Source organism: Pongo pygmaeus, chromosome 7 (assembly GCF_028885625.2).
Source record: "Pongo pygmaeus isolate AG05252 chromosome 7, NHGRI_mPonPyg2-v2.0_pri, whole genome shotgun sequence".
NCBI lineage: Eukaryota > Metazoa > Chordata > Mammalia > Primates > Hominidae > Pongo > Pongo pygmaeus.
In genome coordinates, this window is record NC_072380.2 from 97,563,691 (window position 1) to 97,584,471 (window position 20,781).

Sequence of the window (20,781 nt, forward strand, 5' to 3'; positions counted from 1 at the left end):
AAAATAGTCAAATTCATAGAATCTAAGAGTGGGATGGTGGTTACCAGGAGCTTGGGGAGATGTTGGTCAAAGGATACAAAATTTCAGTTAGACAAGAATAAATTTGAGAGATCTAATATGCATCGTGGTGACTATAGTTAATAACAATGTGTTTGCCTTCTTGAAAATTGCTAAGAAAACAGAATTTGAGTGTTCTCATCACAAAAAAAATAATGATCAGTATGTGAGATAATGCATGTTAACTGGCTTGATTTAGCTATTCCACAATGTATACATATTTCAAAACAACGTTTTGTAAACAATAAATATATAAAATTTTTAATTACCAATTTTATTTAAAAAATTTGTTTTGTCTTAAGCAACTACATTTCTGGTCATTTGTGACAGTTAGCAATGGAAACTAAGGGAATGCAGTGCATACAGATGCTTGTCCTGACTCTTTCCTTAATCTAAAGTGACTAAAGTAGGTTCCTGCTTATTGTGCTTCTCAGCAACCTGGGTTTTTGCCTTACTATCCTTTATCACAATATGGAATTATTTGTTCCTTTGTTTGCCCATGTTTCGCTCTAGGCCAGGGACTGTCTTCTGTGTTACCAGTGCTGACCCAGCCAGTCCATTATAAGCTTTCAACAAATAGCTATTAGTTTTGAGTTAAGTGAGAGGACATTCCTAGTCAGCAAGACAGTGTATGTCAGAGCCAAGAGGCAGAGAAACATGTGGGTACATTTGAGAGGCTATAAATCAGATGACTGTTGTATGAAGAGAATATTGGATTGCAAGCAGATTTACAGGCCTAAACTAGGTTAGAGGCAGGGACAATAAGAAATGGAGAGATTCTGGTGACTTCACATTGTGGAAGTGACAGAACCTGGTGCTGAGTCTGGGAATAGGAAAAATTATCAATGACTGCCATATTGCTGGCTTGGTAAACGGAGTAGATAGTGGTGATTTTCACTTAGAAGTTATCAAAAGGGAGAAAGAATTGAGAGGAATGGTAAATTCAATTCTGGACATGAATAAGATGCCTGTGGGACATCCTAGGGTAGGTCTCTGGAAGCCTGTCGGAATTATAGGTTTGGAACCCAAGATAAAGTTGAGGGCTTCCTGTTTGACTTGGATATGGTTGATTTATGAAGTTTATGTAAGGAAAATGGTTTTTAGCAGAAAGAGGAACAAGAATGGAACTCTGAAACACTAGTAGTTCAGTGGCAGAGGGCAGAAGAAAGGGAAAATAAGAAGAGAAAAGCCTGAGGGTATGGTAACACCAAGACTAGAGAATGATGTTTAAGGGAAGAGGGAGTAGCCAACCAGTGTCCAGTGCTACAGAGGATGCAACAGGACTTAATAGTGTCCACTGGTTTTAGTAACAGAGGTAATTAATGTTCCAGAAAACATTTTGGGCTTTTAGACAGTTTATACTAAAGAATTACTGGAGCAGAGTATAATAATCGTTTTTAAGTCCTTTACTTAATGTTGTCAAATTACAAAAAGATGAAATTAGTTTTCAGTCCAATAGCAGCATATGATTGTGACCAACCATCTCACAGCATCAGAAGTAGCATGGCATCTCTGAGTTTATGTCCCGACTTTATAATATTTAGTGCCCTTGGGCAAGTTACTCAGCTTTGGTTTCCTCTTTTGCAAAAATGGGACAATAATATTACCTACCTCAGGTGGTTATGTTTAAAGAAGTTATCAAAATGAGTTTTTACTTTTAAAGCACTTAAACAGCATCTGGCACATAGTAAATGCTACATTGAAGTGTTTGTTGGATAACTGACAGATACATAGAGAGATGGATACATACATGTATACATGCATACATAAAATAAATGTTGGGTATTCTAATTTTTTTGTATTTTGCAAATTTGAAAAGTAATGAATAGTATTTTTTTTCAGTCAACTTTATATATATACTTGACATACATTAAAATGTTCCTGGCCAGGTGCAGTGGCTCATGCCTGTACTCCCAGCACTTTGGGAGGCCAAGCGGGCAGATCACTTGAGGTCAGGAGTTCGAGACCAGCCTGGCCAACATGGTGAAACCCCATCTCTACTAAAAATAAAAAAATTAGCTGGGCCTGGTGGTGGGTGCCTATAATCCAGCTACTCGGGAGGCTTAGGCAGGAGAATTGCTTGGACCCAGGAGGTGAAGGTTGCAGTGAGTGGAGATCACGCCACTGCACTCCAGCCTGGGCGACAGAGAGAGACTCCATCTCAATCAATCAATCAATCAATCAATCAATAAAATGCTCCTATTTTAAGCAAACAGTTAAATTAGTTTTGATAAATACTTGTACCTGAATGACCATCACCTCAACCAGATGTGGAACATTCCCATCACCCCAACAGTTCCCTTTTGCCTCCTCCCAGTCAGCCCTCAACTTCATCCTCAATCCCAAGCAACCATTGCTCTGCTTTCTTTCCTGTGAATTAGAATACTCTTTTCAGAGTTTCATGTCAGTGAAGTCGTACTCTGTGCTTAGCTTCTTTCACTTGGCATGTTTTTGAGAGTCATTCATATCGTTGCATGTACCAATGGTTCATTCCTTCCACTCCCCGAGTGGTATTTTGTTTTATGGATGTACCACACTTTGCTTATGAATACATTTACTCTACTAAATGTATAGTTTTGGTTGTTATGAATACTGCTGTGAATTCATGTATAAGCCTTCATATAGACACATTTTTATTGTTTTAATGTGTATTCCTTTGTTATTCCTTTATTAACTCATTAAAAGTTTGAAAACTTTTTCAAGAATGTTAACTTTTTTTGTTTTTGTGAGTTGTATCTTTTGTCCGTGTTTTATTTTGTGGTTTTATGTTTTCTTTTATATGTTTTAATTATTGAGATAGTCAAATCTTTTTTATTTCTTCCATATGTGTAACATTTATAAGTTCCCGTGAAGGAAATTTTTGACATTTTGCTGTATATGCATGTATGTTTGTGTATGTGTGTGCTCAGTAATTTTGGGAGTTTTAATCAGTTTTGAGAATGGGCTATTGGGCAGTTACAAAGACAGCTAACATGAAAGTTGGGGTAAACTCAAGTCATAGTTCATATTCACTATAATTCAGGATTTTTTAGATTATTTTAAAATCCATGTACATTCTAGTAGATTCTGTCTTGTAGATTTTTCTTGAATATGACAAATCTAGGTTCCTGACACCATTTGTTATCCTTTAGGCAATGAAATCTTGTGTATAACTTAGTTTTCTGATTAGCTTAAGTTTATCTCTTTGTTGTTTTTTTGTTTGTTTTTTTTCTTTTTTTTTTTTTGAGACAGAATCTCACTCTGTCACCCAGGCTGGAGTGCAGTGGTGTGATCTCGGCCCACTGCAACCTCTGCCACCCAGGTTCAAGCGATTCTCCTGCCTCAGCCTCCCGAGTAGCTGGGATTACAAGCACCTGCCACCACGCATGGCTAATTTTTGTAGTTTTAGTAGAGACAGGGTTTCACCATCTTGGCCAGGCTGGTCTTCAACTCCTGACCTCGTGATCCACCCTCCTCGGCCTCCCAAAGTGCTGGGATTACAAGCATGAGCCACCGTGCCTGGCCCTGTTATTTATTATTATTATTTTTTTTTAATTTTTAAAATTTTTGTAGAATTTAATACCATGCCCAGCTATGCCAGACACTCTTCTATTTCAAATATTATACTCATTTAATCCTCACAGCAACAATATCTTCATAGTTATCTTACAGATGAGGAATTTGAGGCTAAGTAGCTTGCCCAAGGCCACACAGCTAATAAGTGGGGTCTCCCTCAGAGCCCATGTTCCTAAGCTTTATGCTGTGTTGCTGACAGGGTGAGGTTAAAATATGGAGGCCGGGCACTGTGGCTTACGTCTGTAATCCCAGCAATTTGGGAGGCCGAGGAGGGTGGATCATGAGGTCAGGAGTTCGAGACCAGCTTGGCCAACATAGTGAAACCCCCTCTCTACTAAAAATACAAAAATTAGCCAGGTGTGGTGGCATGCGCCTGTAGTCCCAGCTACTCAGGAGGCTGAGGCAGGAGAATTGCTTGCACCCAGGAGGCGGAGGTTTCAGTGAGCCAAGATTATGCCACTGCACTCCAGCTTGAACAACAGAGCAAGACTCTGTCTCAAAAAACAAAAAAAAAAGTAGGTGCAAATCTCAGGAGTAGAATAGCGGATTCACACTTAATCTTTCTCCTGTTTTAGGAAGTTAATACTTAAAAGAATTATTATTTATTTTTTCTTTTTTTCCTTTTTGAGACGGGGTCTCACTCTGTCACCCAGGCTAGAGTGCAGTGGTGCAGTCATGGCCCACTGCAGCCTCAACCTCCTGGGTTCCAGTGATTCTTCGACTTTAGCCTCCCAAATAGCTGGGACTGCAGGCACATACCAACTTGTCTGGCTAATTTTTCAAATTTTTTTTGTAGAGATGGGGAGCTCTCTCTGTTATCCAGACTGGTCTCAAACTACTGGGCTCAAGCAATCCTCACACCTCAGCCTCTCAAAGTGCTAGGATTACAGGCATGAGCCACTGCATCAGCCAAGAAAATTTTCAAAGTTTGCAATTGAAAATGTAGGCAAGCAGTCTCTAGATCTTAATAATTTATAGGTTTCTGAGGTTCAGCATTGTTGTCCTAGTTAAATAGGCACTTTATCAAATATCTTTTTTTCATTTGAGTCATCTTTGATGATTTCTATTGGTAAGACAATAGAAATGAATTTCCTTTTTTAAAAGTTTATACAAAGTTTATTAAAATTTTTTTTAAAAACTTTAAAGCTTATGCATTTCAAAAATATCAAATACAGTAGCAGTTAGTTTGGAGTGACAAGACGACCCCTGAAGATTTTTTAAGGAGAGATTTCCTTGTGGTAGAGTAGTGACTGGGAATTGAAACATGCGGCTTCTGGAGGGAGCACTTTGCGTCTTTAAAGTAAGTTATTTATTCTTCTATATTTAATTTCCTTATTGATTTGGTAGCCCCTACAGACCCACGAAAACACATAGTGGCCTCTTCCAGGAACTATTTCCTGTTTGCTCCCACCTTAAGTAATCTCTCATTTTTCTATCTCTTATAACATTTTGTCTACTTTAGGTACTGTTTCATTTTTTAAACCTCATTCTATAAAGTGTTGGTCACAATCCCAGAGCTTTAGACATGTATGCAATTTTTTGTTACTGTTTATTATTTTTCAATAATAAATGGAAATTAAGATCTTTCTGTTTTTTCAGGCCATTTTATACACTTTATATGAAACTTCCTGTAGACCATTGTTATTTGAATTGCTTCTTCAATGCAGTTATATAACTTGGAAACTTTTGGCTGTGCACCAAATTTATTTAAAGTCGTTTGAAATTATATAAGTCCATTTGAAAGTGTTTTACCACAAACGTATTTATGAATATGCAGTTAATGCTAAATTCCACCTTGATCATTCATTAGTTTTGTGAATCTGTTTCCAATATAACAGGGAGAACACTAAAGCTGCCATGAGCATTAAATTAGATAATGTCTCTGTAAGATTCTATTACACAATTATCCTGTTACTGGCTTATAAAAGGTTCCTCTTAATTGTGGATTGAAATAAAACATTCTGCATTAACATCTAAAGATATAAATTATCTTTAACAGTGTTTAAAATTAGATAATAATTAGTCCAAACCTCATCATGAAATAGATCAACATAAAGTACCATGTGGCTCAGTTGAAAGCAAGTTCTTTCAGTTTTCATTTTAATTCTCATTAAAATACTCTATAGGCAATTTTGGAGCATCAGTTGGGGTCCTTCCCATCTTATTTTCAAGTGGAACTGATTGGTTTTATATAGTACTTCTGTTGTACATTTTTTATTTTGGGATTCTGGCCTGCTTCATCGTAGTGTTCGTTTCTGAATCACAGTAGCTAAACTATTGAGTGCACATGTATTGACTTCTGTGATTTTGGAAGACAGCAAATAAAGTACCTGCTTTGCAGGTGAAGAACCTGAAAGACAGGATGTTTCCTATTATTGTTTTGATATTAGCCTTTTTAATACAACATCATGGTCCATCAGAAGAACAACCCTGAGCCAATGAGCCTCAGCTAATCCTAACTCAAATAAAGCTACCACATAATGTCTCTCCCTTTCCACAGTTAACACCGGGTCTTAGTGGACTCGTTTGTTCAAATGAAGGGATGTGGCCTCATGATTATTAAAGCCGTTTTTAGCACTTATGGACTACCTATCTCAGCTTTCCTGGTTCATTTGTCTTGAGCACCTCTTAGCAGCATTGCAAATTTTAATTTTGTTCCACCTATAGACATTGTTTTGTTCACCTTTGGTTATCATATTTTTAGAACAGGATTTAATATTTGGAGGGGAGATCTAATTCTTTCAGAGGAATATTTTTGTTTGTTTTTTTCTGTAAATTGAGTTAATGTGATACAATTAGATGCTTCCTTTATGGCTGTATAGGTAAAATCCTATGAGAGTAAATGTAGCCTTTTAAAGTAAATATGATTAAGAAATGCATCTACTTATTCAACAGTTACAGTGGCAAGCATGGGTTGGGAATGGTGACTTGCTTTGCTCTCCACCTACCCCTTGTCTGTACCCAGGCAGCTGTCCAGGGCTGGAGGAAAATGCAAAATAATGCTGATAGGTCTCACTTTATATTCATGATCACCAACTACAAAGGGGCCAGTAGTGCTGTCCAGCATTCCTTCCATGCTACCTATTGTCTTGCTTTTGTATATAAGTATTTCGCACTTTCTTCTCTCCTCTCAACCATTAATAGCTCCTTTCCTTTCTCCCCCATCCCAATGCTGATGAGAGAATAAAAATCAACCAGAAGGAAATGTCTAACCTTTCTCCCTACCTGGTCTACTAATGTACCTATGCCTGTACCCAGGTACTCTGCTGGACTTCAGTTATTAATATGCCCTGTTATTATCTAAGGACAATCCTCACTTATTGAATTCACATCCTGCCTTGCCTACTTATGGCCATCTCTAGCAGTCGTCCCTTCTCTCTTCTGCATTGTTAATGATTCCTCTTTCTTCTTTACCAGATCATTCCTATCAGCATACTCACATGTTGAAATAGCTCCCATCTTTAAAAGGAAAAAAAACTTCCTGGAGACCCCACAGTTCCCTAAAAATATTGCCCCATTTCTCCTTACCTCTTTGCAGCAGAACTCTTCAAGAGTTGTCTACTCTAGCTTTCTTTCCATTCTTTCTTGAAATTTCTCCATTAAGACTTTCAGCCCCACCTCTCTGCCAAAACAGCTCTGATCAAAGTCACCCATGATCTTTCCAAAGGCAAATCACTGATCAGTTCTCACTAACTTGCTCTGACAGCAGTACTTGATATGGTCACACTTTCTTACACTCTCTTCCCTTGGATTCCAAGACCCCACACTTTCTGATTTTCTTCTGACTTCAGTGTCAGGTTGCTCCCTCATTTCCTGGACCTTAAGCTTCCCCAGAGTTGGTTCTTAACCTTCCCTTATATGCTCTCCTCCTATGTCAAACTAGTGGATTCCATCTTGTGGTATAAAATGTCTGTTTGCTGAAGACTACTGAATTTATATCTCTAGCTTGGATCTCTCCCCTAAGCCACACACTCTCGTGTCCAGTGGTCTTGATTTCTCCTTGTGGATGTCAGAAGGTCCAAGGCCAGTTTCTTTATTTCCATTGCCCCAAACTGGTTCCTTCTGTAGTATACCTTATCTGTAATTGCTCTTATCAAAAACTGAAGTCATTTCTGATTCCTCTCTAGGGACCTGCTGCTTGCCATACCTTCAAAATATATCCAGAATCTTACCATTTTTCACCATCTTCATAGCTACCCCTCCATCCAAGCCACTACCATCTCCCGCATGGATTATTGCCATCGCCTTCTTGTTGGTCTCCTTTCCTGTCTTTATCTCCTTTTTCCATTTTCCCTCTCATTATTCTGCCACACTGGCCTGCCTGCCTCTCCTTGAAGAAGCTAAGCATCCTTCACACTTCAGAGCCTTCATGCTTGCTGCTTCCTCTGCCCAGAATGCTCTACCACCAAACATTCACAGGGGTCTCCTACTCCATTCAAATGTTCAAATGTCACCTTGTCAGAGAGCTCTTTCCCTGAAAATCCTGTTTGATATAGCACCTTCCTCTTGCCTGCATTCTCTCCAAACATAATTATATGTATATTATTAACTTCCCTCTCTTCTTTGAGGGCAGGGACTTTGTTCTGTCACATCTATATCTTTAAGACCCAGAACCAAGCCTGGAACATTTTGGTGTTAAATGAATGGAGGAAGGTAGTGGTGATAGTGGTGGTGGTGGTGGTGGAGATTCATGGTATTATTCTGTTAGGTATTAAACCCCCAAATTAGTTTTTAAAGAATTCACACACAACTTTTTCAAACACTATATAAAACAAGGTAAGTCTGTATACACATAAACTTTAACCAATCTTAAACACAGTCTTACTCATGATCCGTTTCAACCTGTATTTGATGATGAGGCTGACTAGCCAACATTTAAGTAATCACTATGCAGTAGACATTGTGGTAAGATTATCCAGTTTAATTCCCACAATACTCCTTTCAGTATATGTTATACCATTTTATGAAAAAGGAAATGAGGCTTAGTGAGCTTACAATGAGGCCAGCTGAAAATAGGAAGTGGCAGCCCTGGGATTGGATCTCAGTGTGTTTAGCTTCAGAACTTCTTAAGAATGATGGGACTGGCTGGGTGCCATGGCTCACGCCTGTAATCTCAGCACTTTGGGAGGTCGAGGTGGGTGGATCATCTGGGGTCAGGAGCTCGAGACCAGCCTGGCCAACATGGTGAAAACCCGTCTCTACTAAAAATGCAAAAATTAGCCAGGCGTGGTGGTACACACCTGTAGTCCCAGCTACTTGGGAGGCTGAGGCAGGAGAATCACTTGAACCCAGGTGGTGGAGGTTGCAGTGAGCCAAGATCACACTACTGCACTCCAGCTTGGGCAAGAGAGGGAGACTGTCTCAGAAAAAAAAAAAGAATGATGGGACTTTCTAAAATAAAAGCCTCCTGGAGATTCTTTTACATATGATCTGTACATGTTGGTCATTTATATGTTTACATACTTAAATAGTAAAGTATTTGAGAAATAATGTTTAGTTTTAGAAACTAGGAGTTAAACGTTGTGATTGTTAAGCAGTAATAAATATAAATGATAAACAAGACACCTTTTTAAAACTCTGAGCTAAAATTTAAATCTCATGGCACTTTGCCTAATGACCTAAGCTAGATCTTGTGGTCTGGTTCATACAAACATGTTCTGATACCAAAACCAGTGTGCTGTTGCTATGGCTGTGAATGCTTTTGTGTGTGAGTACATAGATACCAATAACACAGAGCCATGGCTTGGAGTTCTCTGAGTTACTTCTCTAGAGAGAGGAAAGTGAGAAATGAAACAGCTTCAGATTTGTACCGTTAACTTTGCAGTCATGTATTGCTCTTCATAAAAACAGCCTCGAAGTCAAGAGTAAAAATTCTATGAAGGTAGATAAAAAAAGAAGGGAATTGCTGAGTACAAGGGAAGAAGGTATCAATGAAACAAACCATGGCTAGTCCTGCTGTTAATTTTCTGTTTCTCTAGAAGGGACAGTGCCAAGTTAGAGTTGGGGATCAAAGAGCCCCACTCTCCTGCTTTTCCTTCTTCTGCCGTATCCTGCTTATTCTCCTGGTCCACTGAGGCATGAATCCCCTTCCTGAGGAAGACCTGAATGATGGGACAGTAGTAACCTGGGGGTTTTGGTGGCACATACAAAAAAATGTGTCTGAGAGAACTGACATTTCTCTTAAGATCTCAAATGCCTGTACAGTGAGTATAGCTGTCAGTGGCACCTTCTCCAGGGGGAAGGTAGGTCCAGACTGCAAGCACTGTGCTGAGCTAGGTTTTTACAGAATCAAGAAAGTAGTAATGCTCTCTGGGAGAGCTGTTAGCAATTATACGAAGCTGGGAGAGCTGTTAGCAATTATGCGAAGCTAAATCCTGTTCATTTAGATATTTTAGATAATGTGCTGAAAATTGCCAGTAAAGACACAAATATTTGTTAACTACTATGAATCTTAAAATGTGGCTCCACATTCCAAATATGCTATTGTCTAATCCACTCTGAAAACTTCTTTGAGGTTCTCTTTGTTCTTTTGGGAACAAACATCAAAAACGTGAATTGGAACTAATCAGAGGAATTGTTTGTTGAATTCATAACATGATAGCATATATTGTTTTGTTGATCTTATCTAATGTGAATGCAACTACCAAGTTTTTGTATAATAGTTGCTAGTGCAATCTTGAGCTATTGATTCTGATTTCTTGCTGATTTTATGCTTTGTGTTAGGATGGCATGATTCATTCCTCTATTTTCATTATGAATTTAAAAATGTAGATATTTATTTCAAGGTATTATAAGTGTGCATATAGTTCAGAATTTCCAAATGTCTTAATTACCAAAATAAACTGCTGAGATGTAATTCTTTCAAATTTTAAAAAATAAGTAATACATCTTTAGATGAGACTGTTTATGAACAGAGAAATAAGATAGGAGGTGACATGGGTAGGCAATTAGTAGCTCCTCCTCAGGATTACTCCATAAGGTGACACAAAGTATTCTTATTGTGTTCTTTTATTTTTGCAGGCTTTGTGTCATGACCTTAATTTCTTTTTCTGTTCCAACATCTGCTAGCTTTTAAATGGAATAATTTCTTTGGTATTTGCAGTGTTTGGGAGATGCTTTGAACATGCTCAGCTATTGTCCCCAAGCAACTGACTGGGTCAAATTTGAGATTGGACTTGCTGTGGACTTAATAATCAACCCTTTTTGGCTTTAAAATATGACTTGCCCTTTATTTCACTGTTCTCGTTGTCTTTCCTAAACAGGCTGCTGATACTTTGGCTGTGAGGCAAAAAAGGAGAATTTATGATATTACCAATGTCTTAGAGGGAATTGACTTGATTGAAAAAAAGTCAAAAAACAGTATCCAGTGGAAGTAAGTTACAAACCAGCACCCTCTTCTGAAACCTTTATTTTTCTTCTCAATGCTCTGTAAAATTTGACCTTCCCAGTGTTTCTCTCTCCCAAATCCTCTATTTCAGTCAGGCCCCTCAGCTTTCCCTGAACACACCTCTCTGGGCCTCTTTGTCACTCCTGTGTGGGGTGTTCCCTTGCTCTCTTGGATGTTGGGTTTTCACTCTTAAAGTTCATATCTTACTTTCTCCCTCAAGCTATTACTCATTTGGCACACATTGCATACTGTCTTGTATTAATCTCTTCCTAACTCTTTACCCGTCCTTGAGAGCAAGAACTACTTTCATAGGAATTTGTACTTTGTAAATAGTAATTGATTGAAATTCATGTTGTCATTAATTGTGGCCTGGTTATATGTTTGAATGTAACAGTTTCTGTTCTTCTAATATGTCCCCTTTGACCATAGTTTTTGTCTTGTTTTGTTTTAGCCAAAATTCCACCAAAACATTAAAAAGTTGTAATTTATTTTACCAGCAACTCAGTCACATCCTGAGACTGCTAGGTGTGACTGCTGAGCACACTCTTTTGGTACCTAGTCACCAACCAGTCTGGCCTTCCAGATGACAAAAAAACACTGTAGGGAAGATTGAGAATTTTTGTAATTTGGTTGTTCTTGCCAATAAATTTTCTAAGCAAGAGGTATGGTGTTTAAAATTTTTAAGGATTTTAGTGTTTGATTTTAAGAGTGTAAAGACTTCTGCCTTGAATATATTACTAAATAAGTCAGTTTTATTACAGTAAAAATTAAGTGATATTAACCTAGATCTGATACTGAGGATATTAATTCTCATATGTTTTTAAGAGGTGTAGGTGCTGGCTGTAATACTAAAGAAGTCATAGATAGATTAAGATATCTTAAAGCTGAAATTGAAGATCTAGAACTGAAGGAAAGAGAACTTGATCAGCAGAAGTTGTGGCTACAGCAAAGCATCAAAAATGTGATGGACGATTCCATTAATAATAGATATCCTTTTAAATAAGTTATGCATATACATATAGCTTTGGAATATGTATGTATACATTATTTCAGTCTGAAGATCATTCACTTTGTTTTTAGACAGTTAAGTTTTATAAGTAAATATGACATTTTAATTTTATTATATTCTTATAATATATACTAAGATTTTCTAAATGTTAACTTTTTAAGTTATATAGTACAGATCCATTATCATCATTCCTGTGTTGCACTGAGGGGGAAAAAGAGATTAGTCGACTTTTGGTCTACCTATTGATAGAATGCAGTATGCTAGCCAGTGTGCTTAGGAAATCTGTGAATATTAGAAGCCATTGTTAAGTACATTTGTATTTTTAAATAATTATGTTCAGTGTTCTGAAGTATAAAATTCAGCAGCTCTCAAAGTTTTGAAAATTTTTCATTTAAAGATGAGATATCATGTGTCCACAATCAATCCTTGATACTTTCTGCCTAATATGAACCCCAAAATAGTTCCTACTGGAGAACAGTGGTCTAAGTCGCGTGTGCCTATCACCAATATATATTTGGGGAAAAAGTTATTATATATAGTATAATATATAATATATAAAAAATATATATTTATATATAATATATAAAAACATTATTTTATATATATATATAAACACATATCCATGTGTTTCTTACCACTGTCTTCTCTTAAATATCTGTGATTCTCTTAGTTTATGAACTTACCTGTACTCTTAAAAAAACTAACCACATTTTACCTTGTAGTACCTCATGAAATTTTGACTAATGTATACAATATAATTTACTTTTCACGTTTTCCTGTATTTGGTGAACAAGTCCATTATCTCATTTGTTATTTCCTTTCTATGGATCAGAGCCCCTTAACAGTTTGAGAACAATGGGAGTTTTCAAGCTGTGTTCTGTGGAGCTCTGAAATTCAAAAGCCATTTATCTATTTTATCTTGGACTTCGCTGCCCTGCTTTACAACATGCTGGCCATTCCCATTGCCCCAACCATGGTTATGTGTGATATATATAAAGTTTTCTGTATATTATGGTATTTTGACATCTCCATAAACCTTTCTGGCTGAGGAGAGACTGCCCATCCTGGGACTAGTCACTTCTTAGAAACAGCATGGGCTCATATCCTTTGTAGGGACATGGATGAAGCTGGAAACCATCATTCTCAGCAAACTATCGCAAGGACAAAAAACCAAACGCCGCATGTTCTCACTCATAGGTGGGAATTGAACAACGAGAACACATGGACACAGGAAGGGGAACATCACACACTGGGCACTGTTGTGGAATGGGGGGAGGGGGGAGGGATAGCATTAGGAGATATACCTAATGCTAAATGGCGAGTTAATGGGTGCAGCACACCAACATGGCACATGTATACATATGTAACAAACCTGCACATTGTGCACATGTACCCTAAAACTTAAAGTATAATAATAATAAAATTAAAAAAAAAAAAAAAAGAAACAGCATGGGCTCAACCAGGAGCATCCCTTTGATATATAAACTAACCAGTCCAGGTCCAGACCTCCTCTCTCCAGTCCATACACCCCAGGTGGCAATATTCCTCTGCCTTAATCATCCCAGGGCCAGGTACCAGACAACTAGGGGACTACCTGCGTAGCTTAGAGCCCACCAAAGTTATCCAAACTAGGCGAAATGCAGGGGCTCACACCTGTAATCCCGGCACTTTGGGAAGCCAAGGTTGGCGGATCACCTGAGGTCAGGAGTTTGAGACCAGCCTGGCCAACAGGGTGAAACCCTGTCCCTACTAAAAGTACAAAAACTAGCTGGGCATGGCAATGTGCATCTGTAATCCCAGCTACCAGGGAGCATAGGAGAATTGCTTGAACCCAGGAGGCAGAAGCTGCAGTGAGCCAAGATCACACTACTGCACTTCAGCTTGGGCGATAGAGCAAACTCCGTCTCAAAACAAAATTATCCAAACTAGCTAATCGTAGTGTTCTCCCTGCCCTGCATTTTTTTTTTTTTTTTTTTTTTTCCCTGAGATGGAGTCGCTCTGTTGCCCAGGCTGGAGTGCAGTGACACAATCTTGGCTCACTGCAACCTCTACCCCCGGGTTTAAGCAATTCCTCTGCCTCAGCCTCCAGAGTAGCTGTGATTACAGGCGCTCGCCACCATGCCCTTCTAAGTTTTGTATTTTAGTAGAGACGGGTTTCACCATTTCTAGACTAGACTTTTTTTATCTGTCCATGTGTGGCAGCCCGTCTGTGCATATGGTCAGGCTGGTCTTGAACTCCTGATCTTAAGTGATCCACCTGCCTCGGCCTCCCAAAGTGCTGGGTGGCTTGAGCCACCATGCCCAGCCACCCTGCATTTCTTTTCCCAAGGAAACCCCAATAAAAGCTCTGGGCTAATGCTTTCCCCTTGCTCCTGTCTTCTGCCTCCTGACCACCTTGTTGTCTTAACCATGTGGCCCTGAGTAGCCTGCCCTGCCTCCCGTCACTAGGACCTATGAGTATAATACTTTGTTTTTCTGAGCCTTTCTTTTCCTCTGTGTCCTCTTGTGGCCATACCTGATCATTTAATACAAGAACAAAAAATAACGATCACAGAAAATTCCTGATGTGGAAGCTGATATGGTTGCTGTTGGCCTCCTTTTCCCCATCCATTCCCTTCCCCCAGAAACCTTTGCCTCCATGAAGAATGTGCACTGCTTTCCATCTCTCTCCTAAGGGTCCTCAAATGTCACAAAAATCAGAATGGCTTCTTCTAAGAGCAAAGGATGGGAACTCCTTTAATTGTCTTTACCTTTCTAGACTAGACTTATTTTTTTATCTGTCTATGTGTGGCAGTCCCTCTGTGCATATGGTCATTTAGTTATTTTGACCTTCAGATGTATTACCTTAATTTAAATGCCTACGGCTTGATATAAATGTTGTTCCTTAACTCCTATGACAGCACATTTTCCTATGTAACTCATGAAGACATCTGTAATTGCTTTAATGGTAAGTACCATTAGACTTTTCCTTGCATTCTTCCTCTCATCAACCTATTTAGTGGAGAGTGATTTAGAATTCCCTGTGCCCTTATCCTGTCATTTTCAGAAGTTGTGGACACTGTGTCTCACTCCACCATGCCATGTATTGATAGACTGCTTTTGTTTCTGTTTTCATGAGAATAGCTGCTTTTCACGGCATTCAGTTCATTAGCTCCACTGGTAGGCATCAACTGTGTGTGGAAGGGGAAGGGGACAGGGACAGAGGGCAAAAGCTAAATCAGGGCGGGATTAAGCAACTTTCATTGTCACACAGTCACAGAGTTAGTGACCAAACTTGAACTAGAACATGGTTCTCATCAGCACTGTTTATGAAACTATATGCAGCAAGTATATGCTGGTCTCAAATGAAACTCAAAGAAACCATGAGGAAAGAATTAGGTGAATCCATCTTATAACCAGGAAACCTATTCCTATGCAATTTGCTGCCCCTGTGTTTTCTCCTTAAGATAACAATATCATGTTAATAATTATAGTTATCAATATAACTAAAATGGGGGGACGTGTGTTCCCAAAATTACAACACAAGTAAAATGAAATTGTGCATATTTAAATTTATGTGTATTATCCACCTATTTAAAAAGATTCTGCCAAGTACCTCATCAAGTGGAATCTGACTTTCTATGTAAGACTATGTTGGAAATACGTATGGGCCTATTGTTCTATTTTACCACTGTATTTCCTGAGTTTTTTTAAGGAAGTTTGCTGAGACTTCTGTTAATCTGCAACTCAACAGAGACTTGTTGTAGAATTTGGCTTCAAAAATAATAAAATCATTTAAGCTCAACATTTCACTGTCTCATACCTAATCTCCACTATCCTCAGTCCAATGAACAGTATTATTTGAGGCTACATGGTTTTAAGAATCTCAGACTTTACAGGAGTCTTAGTGAAAGCAAAATCAACTTGAGCTGAATTTGTTAATGAGAATCATACAGCTAACCCATGTATAATACTAATATATGTATTATCTTATTTAATCCTCAAAATAAATCTATGCAGTAGGTTGTGTGTCCCCCATTTTATAGAATTGAAAACCAAAGCTCAAGGTCACCTAGTTTGGGACTGAACCAAACATTCTGATTCCAGAGCCCACATTCTTGCCACTGTATTCCATGATCAACAGTATTTTACGTAACTTTTTATATTTATTTTTGACCAGGTGATACACTTTTGGCCATTCAGGCACCTTCTGGTACACAACTGGAGGTACCCATTCCAGAAATGGTATGTAGGATAACTTATATTTACATAAGTGGGAAAAATGAATCTACTGTCTCAAGAAGGATATTTTCTTTAGCTGAATGTGAGCTAATTGTGTAAACACTGTGAGTTAGTCAAGTTTTTATCTAAAAGTATTGATAGCTGAATTTGTATGTCTTTAATTCCTTGGTAAAATTATAGAACTAAATGAATCATAAATGATTTTAAAGATTATTGGCTATATCCCTAGTCATTTATTGATATCATTTAGCTCAAATAAAGTCAATTTTTAAAAAGTAATCAGAATGCTTTATCAGGTGATTTTTGTTTCATACAAAAATTAAAACTATTGTATAAAATTATCTTCAGGCTATGTGAATAAGGTGTGTATGAAACAAATGAATATTGTGTTTAGACTTGGGTCCTATCCCTAAGATATCTATCCCCAAGTAACCAAATGATTTAAAATGATTTAACATTTTGATTAAATTATTTTAAATTTGAATTTTTTAAGTTAGAGGGTGTCAAGAAATGACTAATGATATGGCCAATAATCTATAAAAATCAGTTAAAATGACCACATTGGGCCGGGTGCAGTGGCTCACGCCTGTAATCTCAGCACTTTGGGAGGCCAAGGCAGGTGGATCACTTGAGGTCAGGAGTTTAAGACCAGCCTGACCAACATGGTGAAACCCCATCTCTACTAAAAATACAAAATTAGCCAGGCATGGTGGTGCACACCTGTAAACCCAGCTACTTGGGAGGCTGAGGCAGGAGAATTGCTTCAAGCCGGGAGGCAGCGGTTGCAGTGAGCCAAAATTGCGCCATTGCACTCCAGCCTGGGCAACAAGAGTGAAACTCTGTCTCAAAACAACAACAACAACAACAACAACACATCTACAACTGATATAAAAATTGCCACTGAGGAAAAAGTTCAATGTACATATCAACAATCAATTCCTTTAAATTAGGTCTTTTACAAAACATTGTTTGGCTTATTAAATCAAAGACATTTATTGACTATAAATGAGTTTCATGATTTTCGTTTTCAGATTCAGATTTTTAAAAACAAACTAATTTGAAAGCAATAACCAAAAAAGGGAGTAGAAAAAGATTACTATATTATCTACCTCCTTCCCCCACCCCCTTATTCAAAAAGTTTAAATTTAGGCATTTGTATTACTGGAGTCTGAAGCCTCAGGATACAGATGACTTTTTTCAGCTGGAAGAATGTTATATTTATTTCTCAGTAGGAGAAATTAGTTGTCTTTGTGCTTGCAGATGGGAAAAAAAAGAATTTGATTTGTGAAGCATGTTGAACTGACCAGATCTGTGGTGGCCAACTCCAGGGGATAAAGCTTCTGTATATGGGGAATACCTGGAGCATTGCTGGGCCCTGACCTATTATATAGTCACACATGGTAACATCGGACAGTTGCCAGAATCTACACCAAAGAGTTTTTGATGACTAGTGGTTTAGAGCCCTCAAAATTACATTCTACTCTATGTCTCTACTTTTGTGTTTTGACTTAATGACTTTATTGTGTTATGTGAATTTAGTAAGTCCCTAGTAGCTTTGCCTGTCTTATTTTACTGTCTTAAGTTAGCTAGAAATATTAATAATTGTATATTTGTTTATACCCAATAACTTCAAAGGGTCAGAATGGACAAAAGAAATACCAGATCAATCTAAAGAGTCATTCAGGACCTATCCATGTGCTGCTTATAAATAAAGAGTCGAGTTCATCTAAGCCCGTGGTTTTTCCTGTTCCCCCACCTGATGACCTCACACAGCCTTCCTCCCAGTCCTTGACTCCAGTGACTCCACAGAAATCCAGCATGGCAACTCAAAATCTGCCTGAGCAACATGTCTCTGAAAGAAGCCAGGCTCTGCAGCAGACATCAGCTACAGATATATCTTCAGGTGGGTTCAGAGCCTTTCTTTTGTAAATTAGAGAGGGAGAAATATAAAAACAGGTTGGCTATCTCTTATCCAAAGTGCTTGTGACCAGAAATGTCCCAAGCACTTTTGACCTTTTGGAATATTTGCATATACATAATATCTTGGGGATAGGACCCAAGTCTAAACACAATATTCATTTGTTTCATACACACCTTATTCACATAGCCTGAAGATAATTTTATACCATAGTTTTAATTTTTGCATGAAACAAAGTATTGACTGTGGCTTGACTGCAACCTATCACAAGGTCAGGTGGGGAATTTTCCATTTGTGGCATATATAGATGTCAGCTTTTACCTGGAGTTTACTTGGTAAGGTTCTTTTATCTCTCTTAGTAAGTCTAGGATAAATTAGTGAAATATGTTCCAACTATCTTTAAGTATAGACCATAGTGACTTATGCCTCTTGTTTCTCCATATTCTTTGTTATACTTTTTATTTGGGAAGCTTAGTTTTATAGAAGTGATAAATGGTCTCAACTCCAATTATGTAGGAAATCTTACTTTCCTCAGTTGTTTCATTTATGAAATTTTAAAAAGCTAAAACATTTCACACTGGGTATCAGGAGTAGAGAGCACAACTCTTAATTTGGCAGTACCTTACTGATTCCAAATAAAGGGAGCATGGTAGGCAATCTCTCACTGACTACAGAATGAATGAATGGTGTCAATATAGATATCATATTGCAGATAATTTAAAACTATATTGTATATAATCCAAATTGTTTATTTTACCTCTAAGATGTGTCTCATTGCTAAAATGGGAGTTCACAGGTTAAAAGTGACGCTAACAAGATCTAACTGGACATGGAATGTTTTTTAGCTTCTTTTTGCCCACATCTATTCTTTTCCTTCCCCTATAAATATGTCTATACTATAGGCCATTAGGATGCACAATAGAAAATGTAGTCCTGGCTGGGCGCAGTGGCTCACACCTGTAATCCCAGCACTTAGGGAAGCCAATGCAGGCAGATTACCTGAGGTCAGGGGTTCAAGACCAGCCTGGCCAACATATAGTGAAGCCCTGTCTCTACTAAAAAATACAAAAATTAGCTGGGCGTGGCGGCGCACACCTGTAGTCCCAGCTACTTGGAAAGCTGAGGCAGGAGAATTGCTTGAACCCAGGAGTTGGAGGTTGCAGTAAGCCGAGATCGTGCCACTGTACTCCAGTCTGGGCGACAGAGTAAGACTACGTCTTAAAAAAAAAAAAAAGAAAGAAAGAAAATGTAGTCCTTAAAAAGCTTACAATCTAATTAGAATATAAAGCAGGCAAGCTTTACGTGGGTTTTACATGGGTTAGCTTAGACACAATTAACACATTGGCTTCAACAAAGTGTTTTTAAAAAGTGAGTATTCTGTTTTTATGGTTTCATATTTGGAAATCCTAACTAAGGAAAGTAATTTTGGGCCACATTAGAGCGGGCCTTGAATTTCAGAGTAGTTAGGACATTTATCCAATAAACCAGTGAAGATCTGTGACCAAGGAAATAGCATAATTAGCTATAATGGTGCACACAGGAGTAATATGATTAGGAAAGATGCTTTTGGCCCCGGGAAGCAGAATTCAGAGGCGATGGAAACTAGATGTTTGCAGTTATGCAATTGAGAGAACATTAGGGCTAAAACAAGGGCCAAGTGTGGTGGGGCTCATGCCTGTAATCCCAACACTTTGGGAGGCCGAGGCAGGTACACTGCTTGAGCCCAGGAATTTGAGACCAACCTGGGCAATACAGTGAGGACCCTATCTCTAAAAAAAAAAAAAAATTAAAAATTAGCTAGGCATTGTGACGTGTGCCTGTGGTCCCAGCTACTGGGGAGGGAGGCCAAAGTGGGAGGATTGCAAGCCTGGGAGGTCAAGGCTGCAGTGAGCCACGACAGCACTTAATGTGCACCAGCCTTAGTGACAGATAGAGATCCTGTCTCAAAATAAATAAATAAATAAAAAGGCTAAAACAGTGATTACAGTGAGATCGGGAAGAGAAATAATGAACAGATCTGAGAAACGCTGTAGGCAAAATAACATTTGATGTGTGAGATCTGGAGATAAAGTTAACAGGAGGAATGGAAAGTGATGTTGAAGTTTTAAGGTTCAATAACTGGGATAATTATGAAACTACTGACCAAAACTGAGTCAGTTTTGGTAGAATGATGCTGAGGTGATTTTTTTTGTTGTTTTTTGTTTTTTTTTTGACAGGGTCTCACTTTGTCAGCCAGGCTGGAATGCAGTGGCGTGATCTCAGCTCACTGCAGCCTCAACCTCCTGGGCTCAAGTGATCCTTCCCACCTCAGTCTCCCAAGTAGTTGGGACCATAGGCACGTGCCACCAATGTCTGGCTAATTTTTTTTTTATTTTTTGTAAAGACGGGTTTCACTATGTTGCCCAGGCTGGTCTGAACTCCTGAGCTCAAGCGATCCGTCCGCCTCACTCAGCCTCCCAAAGTGCTAGAATTATAAGCATGAGCCACCACGCCTGGCGGATAATGAGCCTTTTGGTCTTCGTCTTGAGTTTGGAAGTTTAAAAGTAATGCCAGGCACAGAGTAGGTGCTCATGAAAACAACCTGTCCACAAAGTACTAGTACTTTAAATAAATGTGCACGTCAGTCAAGCTGCT

General features: G+C 38.4%; 1 protein-coding gene across 2 annotated transcripts in view; it reads left to right on the top strand.

Annotated features, from left to right (window-relative positions):
- The window catches only part of E2F5 (E2F transcription factor 5), a 37,262-nt gene that overhangs the window by 14,024 nt on the left and 2,457 nt on the right, over positions 1-20,781 (top strand). For both annotated transcript variants that reach the window (XM_054498133.2, XM_054498134.2), the window contains exons 2-6: positions 10,875-10,984; positions 11,825-11,986; positions 14,912-14,955; positions 16,168-16,232; positions 17,865-18,132. In XM_054498133.2, the coding sequence (XP_054354108.1) occupies positions 10,875-10,984; positions 11,825-11,986; positions 14,912-14,955; positions 16,168-16,232; positions 17,865-18,132 (649 nt within the window). The remainder of the gene's footprint in view (positions 1-10,874; positions 10,985-11,824; positions 11,987-14,911; positions 14,956-16,167; positions 16,233-17,864; positions 18,133-20,781) is intronic.